This window comes from Lithobates pipiens, unplaced genomic scaffold, assembly GCF_037356315.1.
Source record: "Lithobates pipiens isolate NorthernLeopardFrog02 unplaced genomic scaffold, aLitPip1_a1.2 Scaffold_22, whole genome shotgun sequence".
NCBI classification, from domain to species: domain Eukaryota; kingdom Metazoa; phylum Chordata; class Amphibia; order Anura; family Ranidae; genus Lithobates; species Lithobates pipiens.
In genome coordinates this window covers 172,055,434-172,075,116 of record NW_027507784.1, presented here as the reverse complement: position 1 = coordinate 172,075,116, position 19,683 = coordinate 172,055,434, and the positions used below count along the sequence as shown (strand labels likewise).

At 43.5% G+C, this 19,683-nt stretch overlaps 1 protein-coding gene across 1 annotated transcript in view; it reads left to right on the top strand.

The window, feature by feature from the left end:
* LOC143924365 (aldehyde oxidase-like) overlaps positions 1-19,683 on the top strand; it is a 191,887-nt gene that overhangs the window by 114,578 nt on the left and 57,626 nt on the right. The window contains exons 25-29 of the mRNA XM_077448645.1: positions 4,306-4,497; positions 10,558-10,785; positions 12,476-12,571; positions 18,674-18,802; positions 19,502-19,576. Of these exons, the coding sequence (XP_077304771.1) occupies positions 4,306-4,497; positions 10,558-10,785; positions 12,476-12,571; positions 18,674-18,802; positions 19,502-19,576 (720 nt within the window). The remainder of the gene's footprint in view (positions 1-4,305; positions 4,498-10,557; positions 10,786-12,475; positions 12,572-18,673; positions 18,803-19,501; positions 19,577-19,683) is intronic.

Below are 19,683 nucleotides of genomic sequence, written 5' to 3'. Positions count from 1 at the left end.
TTTTATATTATTTTGGATAGAGCAATGGAGGGTTATAACCATTTAACTTCACTTCCTGTCCCATAGACAAACAGGAAGTGAGCGGAAATCCCTGCAAACTAAAGGAGGACCCCCGAGGTCACCAGAGCTAGTATCCACTTTGAAAGATTTCCCCCCTATTACTTTTCTGGGAACAACCCAAAATGTGGGATTTTCTTTTACTTTCACTTTCAATGATAATGGTAAACAGGAGGGTGAATCTTGTTAACAGGGGCATAGACAGCAATAAAAACTGACAGGAGTTTTAATCCTTCTCCACTCTTTTCACAACAACAACAAAACAAGTTTTGCTTTTAGTTAACCACTTAACAACCGCCCATTGCCGATTAACGGCTTCAGGGCGGTTGTTTAACTCTGAGAGGCCGTTAATTAACGGCCTCCCAGAATTCTGCTCTTGCGCGCCCCTTGGGGCGCGCACACGAGAGCATCCATGACCGCTGGGTCCAGTGGACCCGGCGCATCACGAATCACGGTAAACGGCCGCTCATCGCGGCCGTTTACCACGTGATCGCTCCGTCAAATGACGGAGTGATCACTTGTAAACAAACCGGCGTCATGTTATGACGCCGGTTCCTCCCTCCCCCTCTCTGTAACGATTGGTACAGCGGAGGGGGAAGAGATCGGTGTCAGCAGCGATGTGGGCTGCATCTGCAGTGCCCACATCGCTGCTCACCGAAAATTAACCCCTCAATTCCCTGCCAACACTCTGCAATACCCTGCAACACTCTGCAATACCCTGCAACACTCTGCAATACCCTGCAACACTCTGCAATACTCTGCAATACCCTGCAATACCCTGCAATACTCTGCAACACTCTGCAATGCCCTGCAACACTCTGCAATGCCCTGCAACACTCTGCAATGTCCTGCAACACTCTGCAATGTCCTGCAACACTCTGCAATACCCTGCAACACTCTGCAATACCCTGCAACACTCTGCAATACCCTGCAACACTCTGCAATACCCTGCAACACTCTGCAATACCCTGCAACACTCTGCAACACTCTGCAATACTCTGCAATACCCTGCAACACTCTGCAATACCCTGCAACACTCTGCAACACTCTGCAATACCCTGCAACACTCTGCAATACCCTGCAACACTCCGCAATACCCTGCAACACTCCGCAATACCCTGCAACGCTCTGCAACACTCTGCAATGCTCTGCAATGCTCTGCAACACTCGCCAATACCCTGCAACACTCTGCAATGCTCTGCAACACCCGCCAATACCCTGCAACACTCTGCAATGCTCTGCAACACCCGCCAATACCCTGCAATGCTCTGCAACGCAATACTCTGCAACGCCATACTCTGAGATACCCAGCCATAGTCGGTGATACCCTGCAATACCCAGCCATAGACATCCCCCCCCCTCCCGCCGCCCTCCGGTGCTTCTACCGAATCGCTAATACGATCAAAGCCAGAATCTTTTTTTTTTTTTTCAGGCTTCCCAGCTTAGAGGTGAGATGTGGGGTCTTATTGACCCCACATCTCACTGTAAAGAGGACCTGTCATGCCATATTCCTATTACAAGGGATGTTTACATTCCTTGTAATAGGAATAAAAGTCATCAAAAAATTTATTTTTGGGGAAAAAAATGTCAAACTAAAATAAATAAAGTAAAATGAACAATAAAAAAAATGTTTTTTTTAAAGCGCCCCTGTCCCCATGTGCTCGCATGCAGAAGCGAACGCATACGTAAGTCCCGCCCACATATGAAAACGGTGTTCAAACCACACATGTGAGGTATCGCTGCGAACGTTAGAGCGAGAGCAATAATTCTAGCCCTAGACCTCCTCTGTAACTCAAAACATATAACCAGTAAAAAAAAATTAAATCGTCGCCTATGGGGATTTTTAAGTAGCGACGTTTGGCGCCATTCCACGAGCGTGTGCAATTTTGAAGAGTGACATGTTAGGTATCTATTTACTCAGCTTAACTTCATCTTTCACATTATGCAAAAATTGCATAAATAACTTTACTGTGTTTTTTTTTTATTAAGCACAAAACTGTTTTTTTTCCAAAAAAAAGCATTCGAAAAATTACTGCGCAAATACCGTGCGAGATAAAAAGTTGCAACGACCACCATTGTATTCTCCAGGGTGTTTGCTAAAAAAACATATATAATGTTTTGGAGTTCTATGTAATTTTCTAGCAAATAAATGATGATTTTTACATGTAGGAGAGAAATGTCAGAATTGGCCTGGGTGCTCCAGAACACCTGATGGCGCTCCCTGCATGTTAGGCCTCTGTATGTGGCCACACTGTGTAAAAGTCTCACACATGTGGTATCGCCATACTCGGGAGTAATAGCAGAATGTGTTTTGGGGTGTAATTTGTGGTATGCATATGCTGTGTGTGAGAAATAACCTGATAATATGACAATTTTGTGAAAAAAAAAAAAAAAAGTAAAAAAAATCTTGATTTTGCAAAGAATTTTGGGAAAAAATGACAACTTCAAAGAACTCATCATGCCTCTTACTAAATACCTTGGAATGTCTTCTTTCCAAAAAGGGGTCATTTGGGGGGTATTTGTACTTTTCTGGCATGTTAGGGTCTCAAGAATTGAAATAGGCCGTCAGTACTTCAGGTGTGATCAATTTTCAGATATTGGCACCATAGCTTGTGGACTCTATAACTTTCACAAAGACCAAATAATATCCACCAATTTGTACTTATTTTTACCAAAGATATGTAGTAGTATAAATTTTGGCCAAAATTTATGAAGAAAAAATTACTAATCTGCTAAATTTTCTAACAGAAACAAAGAAAAATTCATTTTTTTACAGAATTTTCGGTATTTTTTCTTTTATAGCACAAAAAATAAAAAACCCAGCGGTGAGTAAATACCACCAAAAGAAAGCTCTATTTGTGTGAAAAAAAGGACAAAAATTTCATATAGGTCCAGTGTTGCATGACTGAGTAATTGTCATTCAAAATGCGAGAGCACCAAAAGCTGAAAATTGGTCTGGTTATTAAGGGTGTTTAAGTGCCCAGTGGTCAAGTGGTTAAACAGTACTTTAACCACTTAAGCCCTGGACCATTTTGCAGGCCACAGATCAGACCACTTTTTGTGATTCAGCACTGCGTTGCTTTAACTGACAATTGCGCGGTTGTGCGATGTGGCTCCCAAACAAAATTTACGTCCTTTTGTTCCCACAAATAGAGCTTTCTTTTGGTGGTATTTGATCACCCATGCAGTTTTTATTTTTTGCGCTATAAATAAAAAAAGAGAGACAATTTTTTTTAAAAATGCATTATTTTTAACTTTTTGCTATAACAAATATCCCCCAAAAATATATAAAAAACATTTTTTTGTCCTCGGTTTAGGCCGATACGTATTCTTCTACATATTTTTGATTAAAAAAAAATCGCAATAAGCGATTATAGCGTTTACAAAATAGGGGATAGTTTTATGGCATTTTTATTAATGCTTTTTTTTTTACATTATGGCGGACACATCGAACATTTTTGACACATTTTTGGGACCATTGTCATTTATACAGCAAACAGTGCTATACAAATGCACTGATTCCTGTGTAAATGACACTGGCAGTAAAGGGGCTAACCACTGGGTGGCAGTGTAGGGGTTAAGTGTGTCCTCAGGGCGTGTTTCTAACTGTGGACGGCTGTCTATGACACATCACTGATCTCTGCTCCTATCACGCGGAGCAGAGATCAGTGACACTGTCACTAGGCAGAATGGGGTGATGCTTGTTTACATTAGCATCTCCCTGTTCTTCCTCCCCGTGAGGCGATGGCAGGTATCCCTGTGGCGAACGAGTCTGCGGGACCCGCGATCGGACTCACAGAGGTTCAGACCGGCGCGCGCGATGGCACGGCAGCAAATTTAAAGGGACGTACCTTTACATCCATTTGCCTGTCCGTGCCATTCTGCTGACGTACATTGGCGTGCCCCGGTTGGCATGTGGTTAAGATTATGTGCTGTATTAATGCTTATTTGTAGGTTTCCTCCCACACTCCAAAGACATGCTGGTAGGTGAACTGGCGCCTGTCTAAATTGGCCCTAGTATGTGTGTATGAGTTAGGGGCCTTAAATTGTAAGCTCCTTGAGGGCAGAGACTGATGTGAATGTGCAATATATATGTAAAGTGCCGGGTAAATTGATGGCTATATATAAATACCTGTAATAAATAAATAAGATATATCTTATGTTGCCTTGCAGCAGGTCTGTGTATCTATATGCATGAGTGGATTTAATATTTAAATATTAGATTTATACACAAAATTCCCTTTTTAGGTAGTTGAAGTTGGTCTAATGGACATGGACAGTGCTTACAAAATACCTAATCTGAGATGTAAAGGAACTGCCTGCAAGACTAATCTGCCATCAAACACTGCTTTCCGGGGATTTGGATATCCACAAGCCGCATTTGTAACTGAAACCTGGATGAGTGAAATTGCTATTAAGACTGGCCTTCCAGCAGAGAAGGTGAGTAAAACTGGCATTAAGAGAGTTGACTGATTTTTCTGTCACACTGGACAAAGTTGGAAGTATGGGATGCTGGTAGTGTCACGGGGGGGTTCCACTTTATGACGTGCAAATTTACTATTTCTTGCAAATCCAGCATATATCCTATTTAAAATATCTGTAGAATAATTTTTTATTCAAACCAAAATTTTAAAGAAAACAAGAACATTATCACTTCAAGACAGGAGGTCTTAAAGTAAAGCTGCCATTGTCTTTATATTGTCTAAATTGATGGTGGAAATATAATGCAATTACTTAAAGCAGCATGAAACCCAAAATCAAACATTTATTGTATTGCAGTTTACCAATTCTTAAATCTGGCTGCTGCATTTGTTTTCTCATTTAGGGTCCTTTCACACGGGGCGGATCAGTTCTGATCCGCCCCGTGGATATCCGTTTGCTCAGCGGGGATCACTCCGCCGATCCCCGCTGAGCAGGGAAATGACAGCTCCGTCTCTGCACACTGCGCAGGGACGGACCTGTCACAGCGCCGCTCTCCCCTATGGGAGATCGGATGACGACGGACCGCAGTGCCCGTCGTCACCCGATCCGATCCGCAGACGGATGGAAAAATAGCTTTTTCCTCCGTTACACTTTTTCGGATCGGAGCGGGTCGGATGTCAGCGGACATGTCACCGCTGACATCCGATGCTCCATAGAGCTCTATGGAGCACCCGTTCAGGTCCGCCTGAAAAACTGACAGGCGGGCCTGAACGGGACGTCAGTGTGAAAGAGGCCTAAGTCTTTTTTTCCAGTTCATTTATGTAACGTTTTTGGCTTCAGTTTGTTAGTGTATCTAAATCTGCTTGAACACCTAATACTCCCCTCCCCCAGACTGACAATGCTGCTGTCCAAAGGTGTCTCTGTTACTTCTACATCTGGAGTGTAGGCACCCTATTTTAGGAGGTGTGTTACTGGCCAGATCATCGGGTGCGAATAACCTAAAAGAAAACAAATGCAGCCACCACAACTAATACATAAGTTTAAATATATTACATTTATGGTTTGGGTTTTATTACGGCTTTAAAAGTGCCTGCACACATCCACAGCTTTCTTTCTGGGCACGCGGGTAGTTGAGAATCCTGGGTGCTCATTAATGAAGATTGTGTCTTTTTCCTTGTTCCTTCATTTTTTTCATACCCCTCTGTTGGTCTTTGATGATGAAACTCACATCACTATACCATTAGAAAGTTGAAGGACGTAAGATGGGTCGGCCTAGGAGAGACTTGCCAAAGTGGCATACATAGGTATTCCAGGATTCAAGACTTCTGGGACACTTAAAGCGGTATTAAACCAAAACCAGAAATGTAACATATAGAAAGTATCCTGTTCCCTTTGTATTTCTTCCTTTGTGTGAAATATCTGGTATTCCTGCCAGTCTCCCTTTCCTATTAAAAACTGACCACACTATGCATGAAAGAACAGCGTGGTCAGTTTTCTTGCTGTGGTGGGAGCTAATCCAATGATCAGGCTTGTGCTGACACCCCCCCCAAACAGCTATTCACTGGGAAGATCTGCTGCTTCTCCTCCCCTAGCTCTCTAAGATCCTTGTTGCGGCTGAGAACAGAGGGTAGGTGATCCCTTATTAGAAAGGGAAAACAAGGTATCTATAATGTTTTTTTTTTATATGTATATACAAATGGTTTGCCTTTCATTTCTATTTTAAACTGAACAGGTTGTTTAACCACTTCAGCCCCGGAAGGATTTACCCCCGTCATGACCAGGGCATTTCTTTGCAATACTGCACTGCATTACTTTAACTGACAATTGAGCGGGCATGCGATGCTGTACCCAAATAAAATTGATGTCCCTTTTTTCCCCACAAATAGAGCTTTCTTTTGGAGTTTGCAGTTTTTATTTTTTATTTATCTATAAGCAAAAAAAGAGCGACAATTTAAAAAAAAATTATATATTCTTTTACTTTCTGCTATAATACATATCCAAAAAAAATGTAAAAAAAATTATTTCTTCATCAATTTAGGCCACTATGTATTTCTTTACATACTTTTGCTAAAAGAAAATCCCAGTAAACCAATATTGATTGGTTTGCGCAAATGTTCTAGCTTCTACAAACTATTGGATAGAATTATTAACTTTTTTTTTACATTTTTTTTTACTAATAATGGCGGCAATTGGCGATTTTTAGCGGGACTGCGACATTGCGACAGACAAATCTGACCCTAAGTGACACTTTGTGGGGACGTGTGACATCAATACAGTAATCAGTGCTAAAAAAATGCAGTGATTACTGTATAAATGACACTGGCAGGGAAGGGGTTAACTACAGTTACTATGTAACTATGTATAGGGGTGTTTCAAGGGTTGGATGTGTTCCCTTAGACCCCTTTCACACTGAAGGCATTTTGCAAGCGCTATAGCGTTAACAATAGCGCCTGCAATCCGCCCTCATACAGCTGCTCCGAAGGCTTTCACACTGGAGCGATGTGTTGGCAGAACGTCAGAAAAAGTCCTACCAGCAGCTTCTTTGGAGCGGTGTGTTTACCGCTCCTCCACCGCTGCTCCCCATTGAAATCAATACGGCAGTGCGGCTATACGGGTTAAAAGTGCCCCACTAGTGGCCGAAATGCGGCGCAAATTCGACGGTAAAACGCTGACGCTATGGGCGGCACAGTGTGAAAGGGGTCTTAGTGTGTTTCTAACTGTGTGGGGGAAGTGCTGAAAGGAACAACACAGATTGCTGTACCTAATCTCTAGGAACAACAGGTCCCCATGTTGTCCCCTGTGAGAACAGGGATCTTGTTTACATAGGCAGATTCCCGTTCTGCCTCTCTGTACTGCGATCACGCAACGAGCATGCGCCCACACAATCTATTGCATGAAATGACATACAGGTACATCGCTTCGTGCAATAGATCCTCCACTTCAGCCCTTCAGTCCCGGTGTTCTGCCGTATAGTGTCCGGCTATCAAATAGTGTCCGCCCCGTACTGCGCATGCGCAGTACGGAGCAGACGAAGCTTCGGAAAGTCTCTGAAGCTGAACGGCGCCTGCGCCGTGAGTGGAGGTGGTAGCCCCACCATCCAAGCGGACATAGGGTTGTGAATATTAGAGGGCCCCTCGCGGGCGAGCTTCGCTCGCCACGCTCCGGGCTCGGCCTCGCTGTGCTCGGCTCTTTTTTATTCCTACTCTATGTCCACTTGGATGGTGGGGCTAGAACCTGGACTCACGGCGCAGGCGCCGTTCATCCTCGGCAATTTTCGGAATCTGTGTTGCTGTGTACTGCGCATGCGCAGTACGCAGCGGACACTATTGGATGGAGGACGTTATATGACAAGACACCGGAAGGGTTTACCCACTTCCTGACCAGGCCATTTTTTGCATCAATTTAACTGACAACTGCGCCGCTTTACCCAAGCTGTCCTATACAGCCTGAGGAAATTCAGTTCAAAAGCTTGATTACAGTAGAGCCACTCTCCTCTGGACTACAGTTCCAACAGTGCAGTGCTACCTGACTCTTTCTATAGAACTGTTCCCTCCTCTTGCTGATATAGTTAATCAGTTCAGCACCACAGAGCAGCAGCCACAAAGAGCAGCTGCAGACGGTGTTTCCCTTCGGCCACTTTCACCTGAGGCGCTTCTGGTGCTTTTGGGCTAAAAATAGCACCTGTAAAGCGCCTGAAAAACAACTCACCTGCAGCCCCAGTGTGAGAGCCCGAGGACTTTCACACTGGGGTGATGCGCTTGCAGGACGTTAGAAAAAGTCCTGCAAGTAGCATCTTTTGGGCGGTGTGGGAGCGGTGTATACACTGCTCCTTCACAGCATGTGCCATTGAAATCAATAGGCACCACTGCCAAAGCGCCTGCAAAGCGCTTTGGCAGCGGCGCTTTGTGGGCACTTTATTCGCCACTAGTGGGGGTTAAAAGCGGCTCGCTAGCGGCCGAAAAGCACCGCTATTACAGCAATAAAGCTAATGCACCCTCCGCCCAAGTGTAAAAGTAGCCTTAAAGTGATTGTAAATGATCACCTTGTAAAACAACCCATTCAGTTTAAAATAGAAATGAAAGGCAAAACATTTTTATATAGATTTAAAAAAACATAAATACATTTTTTTCTCTTTTTTATAAGTGATTACATTCCCTCTGTTCTCAACTGCATAAGAGCTGGGGGGGGGGGGGGGGGGTTAAGCAGCAGCAGCACACTGATCTTTCCAGTGATGGCTGTACAGCGGGGGCGTATCAGGACACGTCTGATATTGGAGGAGAGCAGGCTGAGTTCACAGCATAGCTAGAGAACTGACCACAATGTGCTTTCCTGTTTAGTGTAGTCGGTTTCTATTAGAAAAGCAAGGGGACTAGCAGGGACAGCAGGGATTTCACATAAAGGAAGCAATAAAAATAGAACAGGATACTTTCTCAAACAAGTACATGGTACAGCAGCCACATATCAGAAATATGAAATCTTGGGTTTACATAGCTCCCAACTGTCCCTGATTTCGAGGGACTGTCCCTGATTTGGAGCAATGTCCCTCTGTTCGTCATTCCTCCTCATTTGTCCCTCATTTTGGTCTGATCTATAGAGTTGTATATAAAATGCACTTTTTATCTTTCAAAAAGTGTTTCTCAGTGCTAAACTTTTCATCTAAATTCGAAATTGCTGCATTGTAAATTTTAAAAGCCAATATAAAAGAATAGTAGTGGTAAAAAAAAAAAAAAAGCCCTTGTGGATTTAATTAACCTTTTGTTTTTGGTTAATTCTCCTTTAAGGGGGTGTGGCAGGGTGTGTGTCCTATGCCTACATACATTTGCTAGTAGGTGTCCCTCATTCCCATCTCAAAATGTTGGGAGGTATGGGTTTACAAACGCTTTAATCTCCATTCTAGCAAAGCACCCGGCTATGCAGTTAAAAGCTGATCACTGTAAGCACCCCTGTCATTGTTTAAATGGTTTGTCTCAACCCTCTGCAAGAAAGCTTGTTCTATTAAAAACCAACAGACTTACTCCACCAGATCACCAGGTAAGAATAAAAGGAATACAAGACTAAAAACGAAAAGTAATGAAGCCATCACATTTAAGATTTTATAACCTGCAATATAATAAATGTTTGCTATTGGGTTTAAAGCGGAGGTCCACCCTAAAGTGGACCTTCCGCTCATTGGAATCCTCCCCACCCTCCGGCGCCACAATTGGCACCTTTCAGGGGGGAGGGGGGTGCAGGTACCTGTACAGTACAGGTATCTGCACCCACTTCCGGGATAGCTCTCTGCGGAAAGGGGCGTAGATTACGCCCCTTTCCGAAAGTCCCCCGCTGCCTGCTGGGAAACACACAGATCCCAGAGGCAGCGGGTCCATCCTTATTGCGCAGCGTGACTCGCGCATGCGCAGTAGGGAACCGGGAAATGAAGCCGAAAGGCTCCACTTCCTGATTCCCATACCCAAGATGGCGGCGGCAGCACCCGAGAGACGTTCGAGAGATCGGCTTCGGGTGCCGACATCGCGGGCGCGCTGGACAGGTAAGTGTCACTATTTTAAAAGTCAGCGGCTGCAGTATTTGTAGCTGCTGGCTTTTAAAAAAAAAAAAAACGCGGACTCCCGGCGGACTCCCGCTTTAATGACATTTTAAGATGGCTGCAGATTGTGTAGGTATGTCTATAAGCCTAGAGTTTGTTAACAACATCAGTTTAGCTAGTATAAGATAATGGATTTTACCTTAATGTTCATCTAGATATTGGAAAACCTATTTCCCATTGCTTGAGATTGTCATAAATTCAGATAATACTGAATGACGGTTAAAAAAATGGAAAATCAGCTTGAACACAACCAGCCAACTAAAATATTCCTGTTTAATGCCAAATGCATTGCACTATGGGTCATTGTACATGTACGCTTATGTGAATGAATGTGATTTAGATGGGGAATAATAGATCAATCTGCAGTCTCATTTGTGTGGTGACTAATATATATATATATATATATATATATAAATAATGGTATAGCAGACCAGGTAGATGAGGCTGCTTTATCGCACTGTCATTTTATTTATCAAGTTTAACTATTTCTTCAGGTTAGGGAGATCAATTTGCATAGAGGAATTGGCCAAACACACCTGAAACAGGAAATTGATGCCAGAACCTTGATAATGTGCTGGAATGAGTGCATAGAGAAGTCTTCTTACCATAACAGACGACTGGCCATTGAGGAATTTAATAAGCAGAATTACTGGAAGAAGAAAGGACTAGCCATCATCCCCATGAAATTTCCCATTGCTACCGCTGTAAAATTTTTTGGACAGGTAGGTTTACCTTTCATCACGTAATTTTCAGATTTCAGTAAGTTGGTGTGTTTTTGTCAGTTTTACTAGAGATATGAAGGCCTATTAAAAAATAAAAAAATTCTGTTTCCTTAAAACTAAAAAAACAAATAGCATGGAATATGTTTTTTTTTTATAGTTATAGATAATAGATCTATCACATAGTATTCACATTATATAACATGATGACTTTAATGAAAGATTTCTGAGACTTTATCTAAAGTCTTACATTCTCTCAGCTCAGACAAATCCTGGAATACAGTTCAAGTAACACTGTACTTCTTAGTGTAGTTCTCAAACAAGAGAAATATGCATTGTTGCCACTAGGGGGCACTGCAACATAAAGGCTCCAGTTTAGTTTGCTTGTGGGCTCCATTTTGTACCTCCTAAAGTTGGGTGATTGTTAGGATACAGTAGATGATTTTCTGTCCTCTCAGGCCTAATTGACAGACAAGAGGGTAAATTTGTCTGACAAATTAGTTTATCTTTTTAAACTCTTAAATGATTCCTGTTAATGGTCTCCAATATCACAGCGTAATGTGTACCTATTGTCTGGTTAGTAAATATTTTTTTTCTTTTCCTTCTCTCACTTAAATGGTGAGGGCAACATCTAGAGTTTGGAAACATTTCCACAGTTCGCTTTCTGCTGAGTCAGTTTGCAAATATTGTGAGAAGAAATTTTCTTTTCCAAATGTTACAAGGATGACAAAACACATCCTGGCATGCCAAAGGTGCCCTAAAGACATACAAAAAATACTTAAAGCGGAGTTCCTCCCAACTTTAGTACTTGGTCTTAAACAAAAGACACCACTCCACCCCTCGCCTGAAGGCTTCACTGCCGGTTTCCCTTAGTTACAATGGTGGTGCCTGCACCCGATCTAATGGATGTATCAGCCCCTGGGGAGGGGGGGGGGACATTGTGGGCTCCCTGGTAAGTGTCCTTATTAAAAATCAGCAGCTACAGTTTTTGGAGCTGTTGACTTTTAAAAAAAAAACTTTTTTGAGGGTGGAACTCCGCTTTAAATGATTATGACCATAATTAAAGTGCAAGTAGCTTTTCCCTCTTTATTCCAGAAACACTCTTTCTGCTGCTTCTGGATCATCACAGTGAGTGTTTCTTCACCAGCAGCATCTTCAAGTAAGGAAGTGTTACAAACCATGACCTCCCAAAAATACACAATATCTTTATTTATAGATAAAATGACACCGGAAAATCAGGAGAACATTCTTTTAAGCTCTTCATAGAGCAATATATGTTTCTGGATCAGCATTGTCAGTAACTGAAAATGCATATTGGTAGGAAGCTTTTACATTATTACGAAGGAAAGGGGGAGGGGTTACCTATTCTGATGTATAGTTGATGCAGTCCTTCTTGTTCCATTTGTAAAAAAACAAATATTTGGAAAGCAAGTTTAGTTTAAACTGTACTTTTATTCCAAGCATAATACTTATATATACCCTAGATTTCAATCTTCACAGTGTAACAAAATGACTTTCGATTTGTAAAACTACTTTTTTTACATTTTTCCAAAAACAGGGGAAAAACGTTATTTTGCTTCAAAATTTCTGGACCATGTTTTTGTGTATATGCTGTACTCATTTATATTACAGAAATTGGACCTAGATTCAAAATGTATAAAAGCATAACCTATTATACATGATTCTGTTGTAGGCTGCAGCTCTTGTCCACATCTATCTGGATGGAACAGTGTTGATTAGTCATGGTGGGGTAGAGATGGGACAGGGAGTCCACACAAAGATCATGCAGGTATATTTTCATATATTTTCATTTTCTGTGTAAGCAAGCTGAAATGCTGACCAGTACTTCTCTTTTGGTATAACTTCTTTTGCTCTGAGATTCATAGTCAGGGTTGTTTTGCAGAAATGGGTCTTGTAATTTACATCAACAACATCAAGAAAGGTGTCCCATGCATCATTCTTGGAGTTTGTTTCTCTTTATTCAGCTGTCCTTCAGGTAAAAGTGACTTGGATGACCAATTATTTTTAAAGCCAACATAAGATACCCCACCATTCATAGTTCCTGGGCATTCTTTCTTCTCCTGGGAGCCCAAGACTACAAGAAAATCCTCAGGATAGTGAGCAGGAAATTAGAGGAACATCAATTCTTCTCTCCATTCTACACAGAATGAACCTGCGCAGTTTTGTGGTCTAGCTCTCAAACCTTGGTACCTTTGGCTGGTAAAACAGCAGATCAGGAACTGCTTGTGCTTGATTTGCATGTCCAGAGTAATGGGGAGGCTACAGAGGTCTAATAGATAGGTCTGCATAGAGAGTACCTATAAACTGGTCCAAAGATATCATATAGGGAGCTTGTTGGCCCCCATGTAATAGCAATACAGTTACAGTGGTTGTAAAGGTTGTATTTATCGGCGTATAACACACACATTCATTTTAAGAGGGAAGTTTCAGGAAAAAAACAAAAATTATAAGTAAGGAACTTTAAAGCAAAATAAGGGTCAGTGACCATCTGCAGCCTCACCATTGCCATCAATGCAGCCTCACCATTGCCATCAATGCAGCAGCCTCACCACTGCCATTAGTGCAGCCTGGTTGATGCCCATCTGCAGCCTCACCATTGCCATCAATGCAGCCTCACCATTGCCATCAATGCAGCAGCCTCACCACTGCCATTAGTGCAGCCTGGTTGATGCCCATCTGCAGCCTCACAAGTGCCATCAATGCAGCCTCACCATTGCCATCAATGCAGCAGCTTCACCACTGCCATTAGTGCAGCCTGGTTGATGCCCATCTGCAGCCTAGAGGGGACAGGGATAGGGCGGGACGAGTGCCAACAGATTACATACAGTGAAAATCTAATATGATAGACAGAACAGTGTGGTCCAATGGCGGTCCAGGAGATGGGACTTCCTATTAGAGAGGCCGCCAAGTAAACAGGAGATTCTCACTGTATGTAATCTGACGCCGATCATCCGGCCCCCCTCCCTGTCCACTCCGAGGCAGCTAAAATGTAAGTATTGGCATATAACACACACATGCTATTTGCACCCGATTTTTCTTTAGAGCTTTAGATGTCTTTAGAGCTCTTTAGAGCGCTTCTCCCTCCAGGACTATTGATATTTGCCAGCCTCATTGCTCACCTTGCCCGCCAGGCCCGGACAGGGACAAAAAATAGACTGAGCAACCCATGATAGCGGTACCTTCCCCGCTCTCCAGCCTGAAAAGAGAACAGGTGTGGCGGAGAGCACTGAAGTGAGGCTGAGAGCAGCAGAGGGGGTCCTGAGAGTGTGGGGGGCAAGAAGGGGCAGAGAGCACTGGGGGTGCTGGAGTGCACTAGGGGGTGCACTGGTGGGAGTGGAAAGCCTGGGGGGCAGAGAGCATGGGGGTGGTGGAGAGCACGGGGGGCCAGAGAGTACTGGGGGAGGGGAAGAAGAGCACAGGGGGTGGGGGGTGGAGAGCACCGGGGGTGGAGAGCAGTTTGGTGGAGAGCATGGGGCGAGCCAGGGAGCACAGGGGGGTGGGGGGAATTGTAAAGTACTGGGGGAACTGGATAGCACAGTGGGGTGGGGAGCCAGGGGGAAAAATGGGGGCCGGAAAGCACAAGAGTGCAGAGAGCACGGGGGAGCTGAAGAGCATTGTGGGGGGGGGGGAACTGGAGAGCACGGGTGGAGTAGAAAGCACAGGGAGAGCCAGGGAGCATGGTGGGGGACTTGACAGCACAGGGGGCAGAGAGCACGGGGGGACTGGACAGCATGGGGGGCATAAAGCACTGGGGGGACTGGACAGCACAGGGGGCAGAGAGCACTGGGTGGGACTGGACAGCACAGGGGGCAGAGAGCACTGGGGATGGGCTGGACAGCACAGAGGCCAGAGAGCACTGGGGAGGGGGACTGGACAGCACAGGGGGCAGAGAGCACTGGGTGGGACTGGACAGCACAGGGGGCAGAGAGCACTGGGGATGGGCTGGACAGCACAGAGGGCAGAGAGCACTGGGGAGGGGGACTGGATAGCACAGGGGGCAGAAAGTACGGGGGGCTGGAAAGCACAAGGGGGAAGAGCACTGGGGGTGAACTGGACAGCACAGGGGGCAGAGAGCACTGGGGGGACAGGACAGCACAGGGGGCAGAGAGCACTGGGGGGACTGGACAGCACAGGTGGAATAGAGTACTGGGGGGGCCTGGACAGCACAGGGGGCAGAGAGCACTTGGGGGGGGACTGGACAACACAGGGGGAGGTAGAACTGGGAGGGGCCAGGGAGCACAGGGGAGCAGAGAGCTCTGGAGGGGCTGGAGAGCACTGTTGGGGGGAGCTAGGAGAGCACTGGGGGGGATAGTATGGATGGAGCCAGGGAGGACCAGAGAGCACTGTGGGGGAGCCAGGGAGCACAGAGCAGTGGGGCGAGAGCTGGACAGCACAGTGGGGGGAGAGCATGGGGGAGCCAGAGAGCACTGTGGGGGGAGAGCACTGTGGGAGAGCCAGGGAGCACAGAGCAGTGTGGGGGGACTGGACAGCACAGTGGGGGAAGCCAGGGAGCACGGGGACCAGAGAGCATTAGGGAGAGCATTGAGGGGTGCCGGGGGAGTCAAGGAGCAGTAGGGAGAACTGAAAGAAACTACGGAGTACAGGGGCAGTAAAAGAAGTTGGATAGTAGGAGCGATGGGGACAGCTGCAAATGAAGGAATTGATCTTTTCATATTCTTCTGCATCCAATGAATGCCCGCAGAAAAAGTGGGCATTCAGTGGCTGCAGAAGGCATATTGAAAAATCAATTCCTCCATGTACAGCTGTCCCCACCACTCCTACTATCCATGCACACAGGAGCACTGCACGGCCGGGCACTCACTTTCTCCCTGAGCGGTTGGCCAGGCTGCAGCAGGCGCTGGGATGGGATTCATCAACCGGAGCTCCTGCTTCCCCTTCACAGGCAGCTGAATATTTTCTGCCACCTGGCCCGACTCCTGACCTGAATAGGCAGCCAGCCAGATGCATAGAGGCCAGGTGAGCGGTGCGGGCTGCCAGATCAGCTCAGATTAGGGCCCCGCATGGACTTGCGGCCCACCAGTGTGCCTTATGGCTGCCTGCACGCCTTTTTTCGTAGTCCACATTAGTGATCAAGCACAGGCAAATTAGGCGGCCACGAGGCCCCTGTGAGTTCGAGGCCATAAGCGGCTGCCTCTGCTTCCTGGTTTCCAGGCCTAGGCAAATGATGTCATACATCCAAGGAGTCTTTAGGAGGGTAGGAGTAGTTTTCTCAGCTAAGCACAGCCTCCTGCCTGCATGCCTAAGCTACGGGCAGATGGATTCCAGGAAGTAAATGCTACATGAATCATCTACCCTTACTCAAGTTGTCCACAGCCAGAAATGCTAGGGGGTGTTTTTCAAAGTGATTTATCTGCAAAACAAAGCATGGAGACAAGGACGAGTTTGCTTTGAATATTAAAAATGAATTAGATTGCATTTTTTGTTTTTGGTACTCATATGCAGTGAAGTTCCACTTTAATTTCAACAGTAATTTATTAATATGTCTAAACTTAAATCAGGTGTTTATAATTTTTCCTTGTCAATTTTTTTTATTGAATTTTAACAATTAGTATACAGTACATAAGCACATATGGTGGCAGCAAAAGAAAAAAAATCACATATATGGTAATATTGAGTTGTATTTCCAACATAAACTAAAAGTAGTTTAACTAAAACAATTTTAGCATGGATCTAACTACTCAAAAGGTTGTCATACATTGTATAAGAAAGGATAAATCCAACTTTGACCAGGTTAATATAAGATGACCTCAGATAAAAAAAAAAGGTCTTAATTATTATCAAGAGTATCGTTTTTAAATAAAAATGAAAAAAATAAATAAAATAAAATTATTATAGAATCTAAAATCTTATACTACATATTGGTATAATGATAATCAAGGAAATAAAAGTTCTGCTACCAGAACTATATAAAGAGTAAATTGAAAGAGGAGCGAGAGAATAGGGGGAAAAAGTAGAAGAGAGAAAGAAGATAAAAGAAAAAATAATCTTAGGTAGGAGAAAAAACAGGGAAGAAATAAATGAGAGGTAGTAGCGCTCCCTAGGGGTAGTACATGGTAATAAACACATACCATGAATGCAGAGAAAGGAAGTATAAATCAAGATTACCAAGGTCTTCGTAGGGAAGCATCAAAGGTATTTATAATTTTTAGTACAGAGTGCAAAAGTTAGGACTGTACCAAGTGTGGAATGCAGCTGTCAAGAATATGTAGTGTACAGCACAATGTAGAAAATACAGTGGTCATACTGTACATTTGTTACAAAAAGCACAGTACACAGAATGCATCAATCAGGAGTATGTAATATAAACACCATCTGCTGGGGTGAGAAGAATGTAATGTACAGCTCAAAATAAACAGCATGGTGGTCAGATGTGTTTAGCATGTGTTGGTGGGAATAACACCATATATTGGGGCCCCTTTTATTGCTTTTTATTTTTTCCAGTTGGGAGAAGACTGACCCTAAAATTGGTGTCAGGGGAAGGAAGACCTCCCCATACATTGACCTTAATGAGAGAAAATGTACCTCTCAGGTGGAAACATGCAGTGCTTTGAAAAACTATTCATAGCTTGAAATTTTCCACATTTTGTCTTGTTACAACCAAAAACCTAATTGTATTTTATTCAGATTTTATGTGATAGACCAACATAAAATGGCACATAATTGTGAAGTGGTTTTCAAAATGTTTTACAAATAAATATATGAAAAGTGTGGCGTACATTTGTATTCAGCCCCCTGTGTCAATACTTTGTAGAACCACCTTTCACTGCAGTTACAGCTGCAAGTCTTTCTGGGGATGTCTCTACCAGCTTTGCACATCTAGAGAGTGACATTTTTGCCCATTCCTCTTTGCAAAATAGCTCAAGCTCTGTCAGATTTGATGGGGAGCATCTGTAAAATACATTTACGCTTTTGGTTGTAACATGACAAAATCTGGAAAATTTGAAGGGGTATGAATACTTTTTCAAGGCATTGTATTGTAATTTGGTCAGATTTGTCTTTCTTGCCATTTTTGTATGCTTATTTCTCCTTCATTTATTACAAGATATTATTTGGTAGTTTGATTTACTACAATACATTTGACTTTCGTGTTTATGGTTTTAGTCCAACTGATATATTCTGTACTATTGAATTATTGAGCCTTTGAGGTGACTTGTATTCACCCCCTCTGTTTCGCTTTGTTTACTCCTAGTCTAAATGTATCATGAAGCACTGTTATTGTACTCTTTTTCTACCTTTTTGAAAATTTTATAAAAGCGAGTGAAAAAGAAAAATCTACTCTAAAATTATAAGATGACCGCTCCTTAAATTAGTGCCAATGTGAGTGGGAATGCCCCAGTATTGGTGTTAGTGTTTAGTTACCTAAGAGATGAGAAGAGATACTGTGTGCCAAATGCTTTTGCCTTTGCCAAGTGATTTCAGCGCTACAACTATGCAGGCCCTCGTATAACCGGTTAGTCGTCTGAACGTACCTGCAGAAAGCTAAACATTATTGATCCAGAGTGCCAAGCAAGTTACCAAGGGTATCTATGATATCCTACAAATTATTTTGCTGCTGGATTCTTCTCTTAATATACAAAGTTGATCATGCAAAGAAGAAGCTCTCACTGCTGTACCCCCCCCCCCCCCCCCCCAAAAAAAAAATTGAAAAAAAAAAACTGGGAATGGGCCAACATCAAAAATATTAGTTTTAGGTGGTCTGTACTTTGAACATATCACGTCGTCTGACTTCACGTTACGAGTCATGATGTGGTCAACATTGAAACCAGTATATACATTTATTTTACATACAGGCAGAATAAGCTTTCATGTAGAAAAATACAACTATTTTGTCATGTCCCATGTCTTCCAGATTGCAAGCAGAGAATTGGAGATTCCTGTTTCAGAAGTGCATGTTTGTGAGACCAGCACAGATTCTGTTCCCAACACATTGGTATCTGGTGGCTCTCTAGGGACTGACGTCAATGGAATGGCAGTGAAGGTACACATTTTCATTGATAACTTACAGTAATATGACACATTAATTTACTCTTGCTTGATTGGATATTTCATGTTGTAATAACATTATAACACAGATTCCTCCATCCACACAAATGAGGTGGATGGAAGCTGGGACATTGTATTCTGATAGTGGATTTCACTGCATGTCCCTTCTCTTGAGTGGGGCAGCCACACACTGATTAGAATTTGGCTGGTCCTGCTGGACAGGTGGAATCTTGATCAGTGTATGGCCAGCTTTAGCGAGGCATTTGCAAAAACTTAAGTAGAGTGAAGTAGACTTGCCTAAGGCAGCCCCTTGAATATACAATTTCTTTCCTTCCATCTACGGTGGAAGGAAATAAAATTTCTCTATTCCTCCATCAGCACAGTCAGTTTTGCTGGGCAAATCCCTCCCACAACGCTGTGTTCTGCTGGTGGGGAGACTTCCCTGTCAACAGAACACAATGGTCACTTCTGATGGCTATAGCCGCCGGCAGTGGTCACATGAAAAAAATCAGACAGGCTGGTTGCGCTGAAGTTGATTGATGGATCCTCAGTACAATCAGCATGTCCATAGATGGATTGCATCTCGGCTATCCCTGCTGGAGCACCCCAAATTCGATCCATCTAGGGCTGGCTTAAGACAAATTAACTCCAGTGTTTGTCTTCATTTTTTCAGTTTCTTCTTCTTCTTTTACAGATTGCTTGTCAAACTCTTATGAAACGCCTGGAACCAATTAAAGAGGCTAATCCCAAAGGTTCATGGAAGGACTGGGTAAGTATTGCTATAATGTTTAATTTTTTTTTTCTTTTGTTAACGTTTGGAAGTGCTAAATATAGGGTTCTACTGCCTTTTTAAAGAGGAAGTAAAGGCACTTTAAA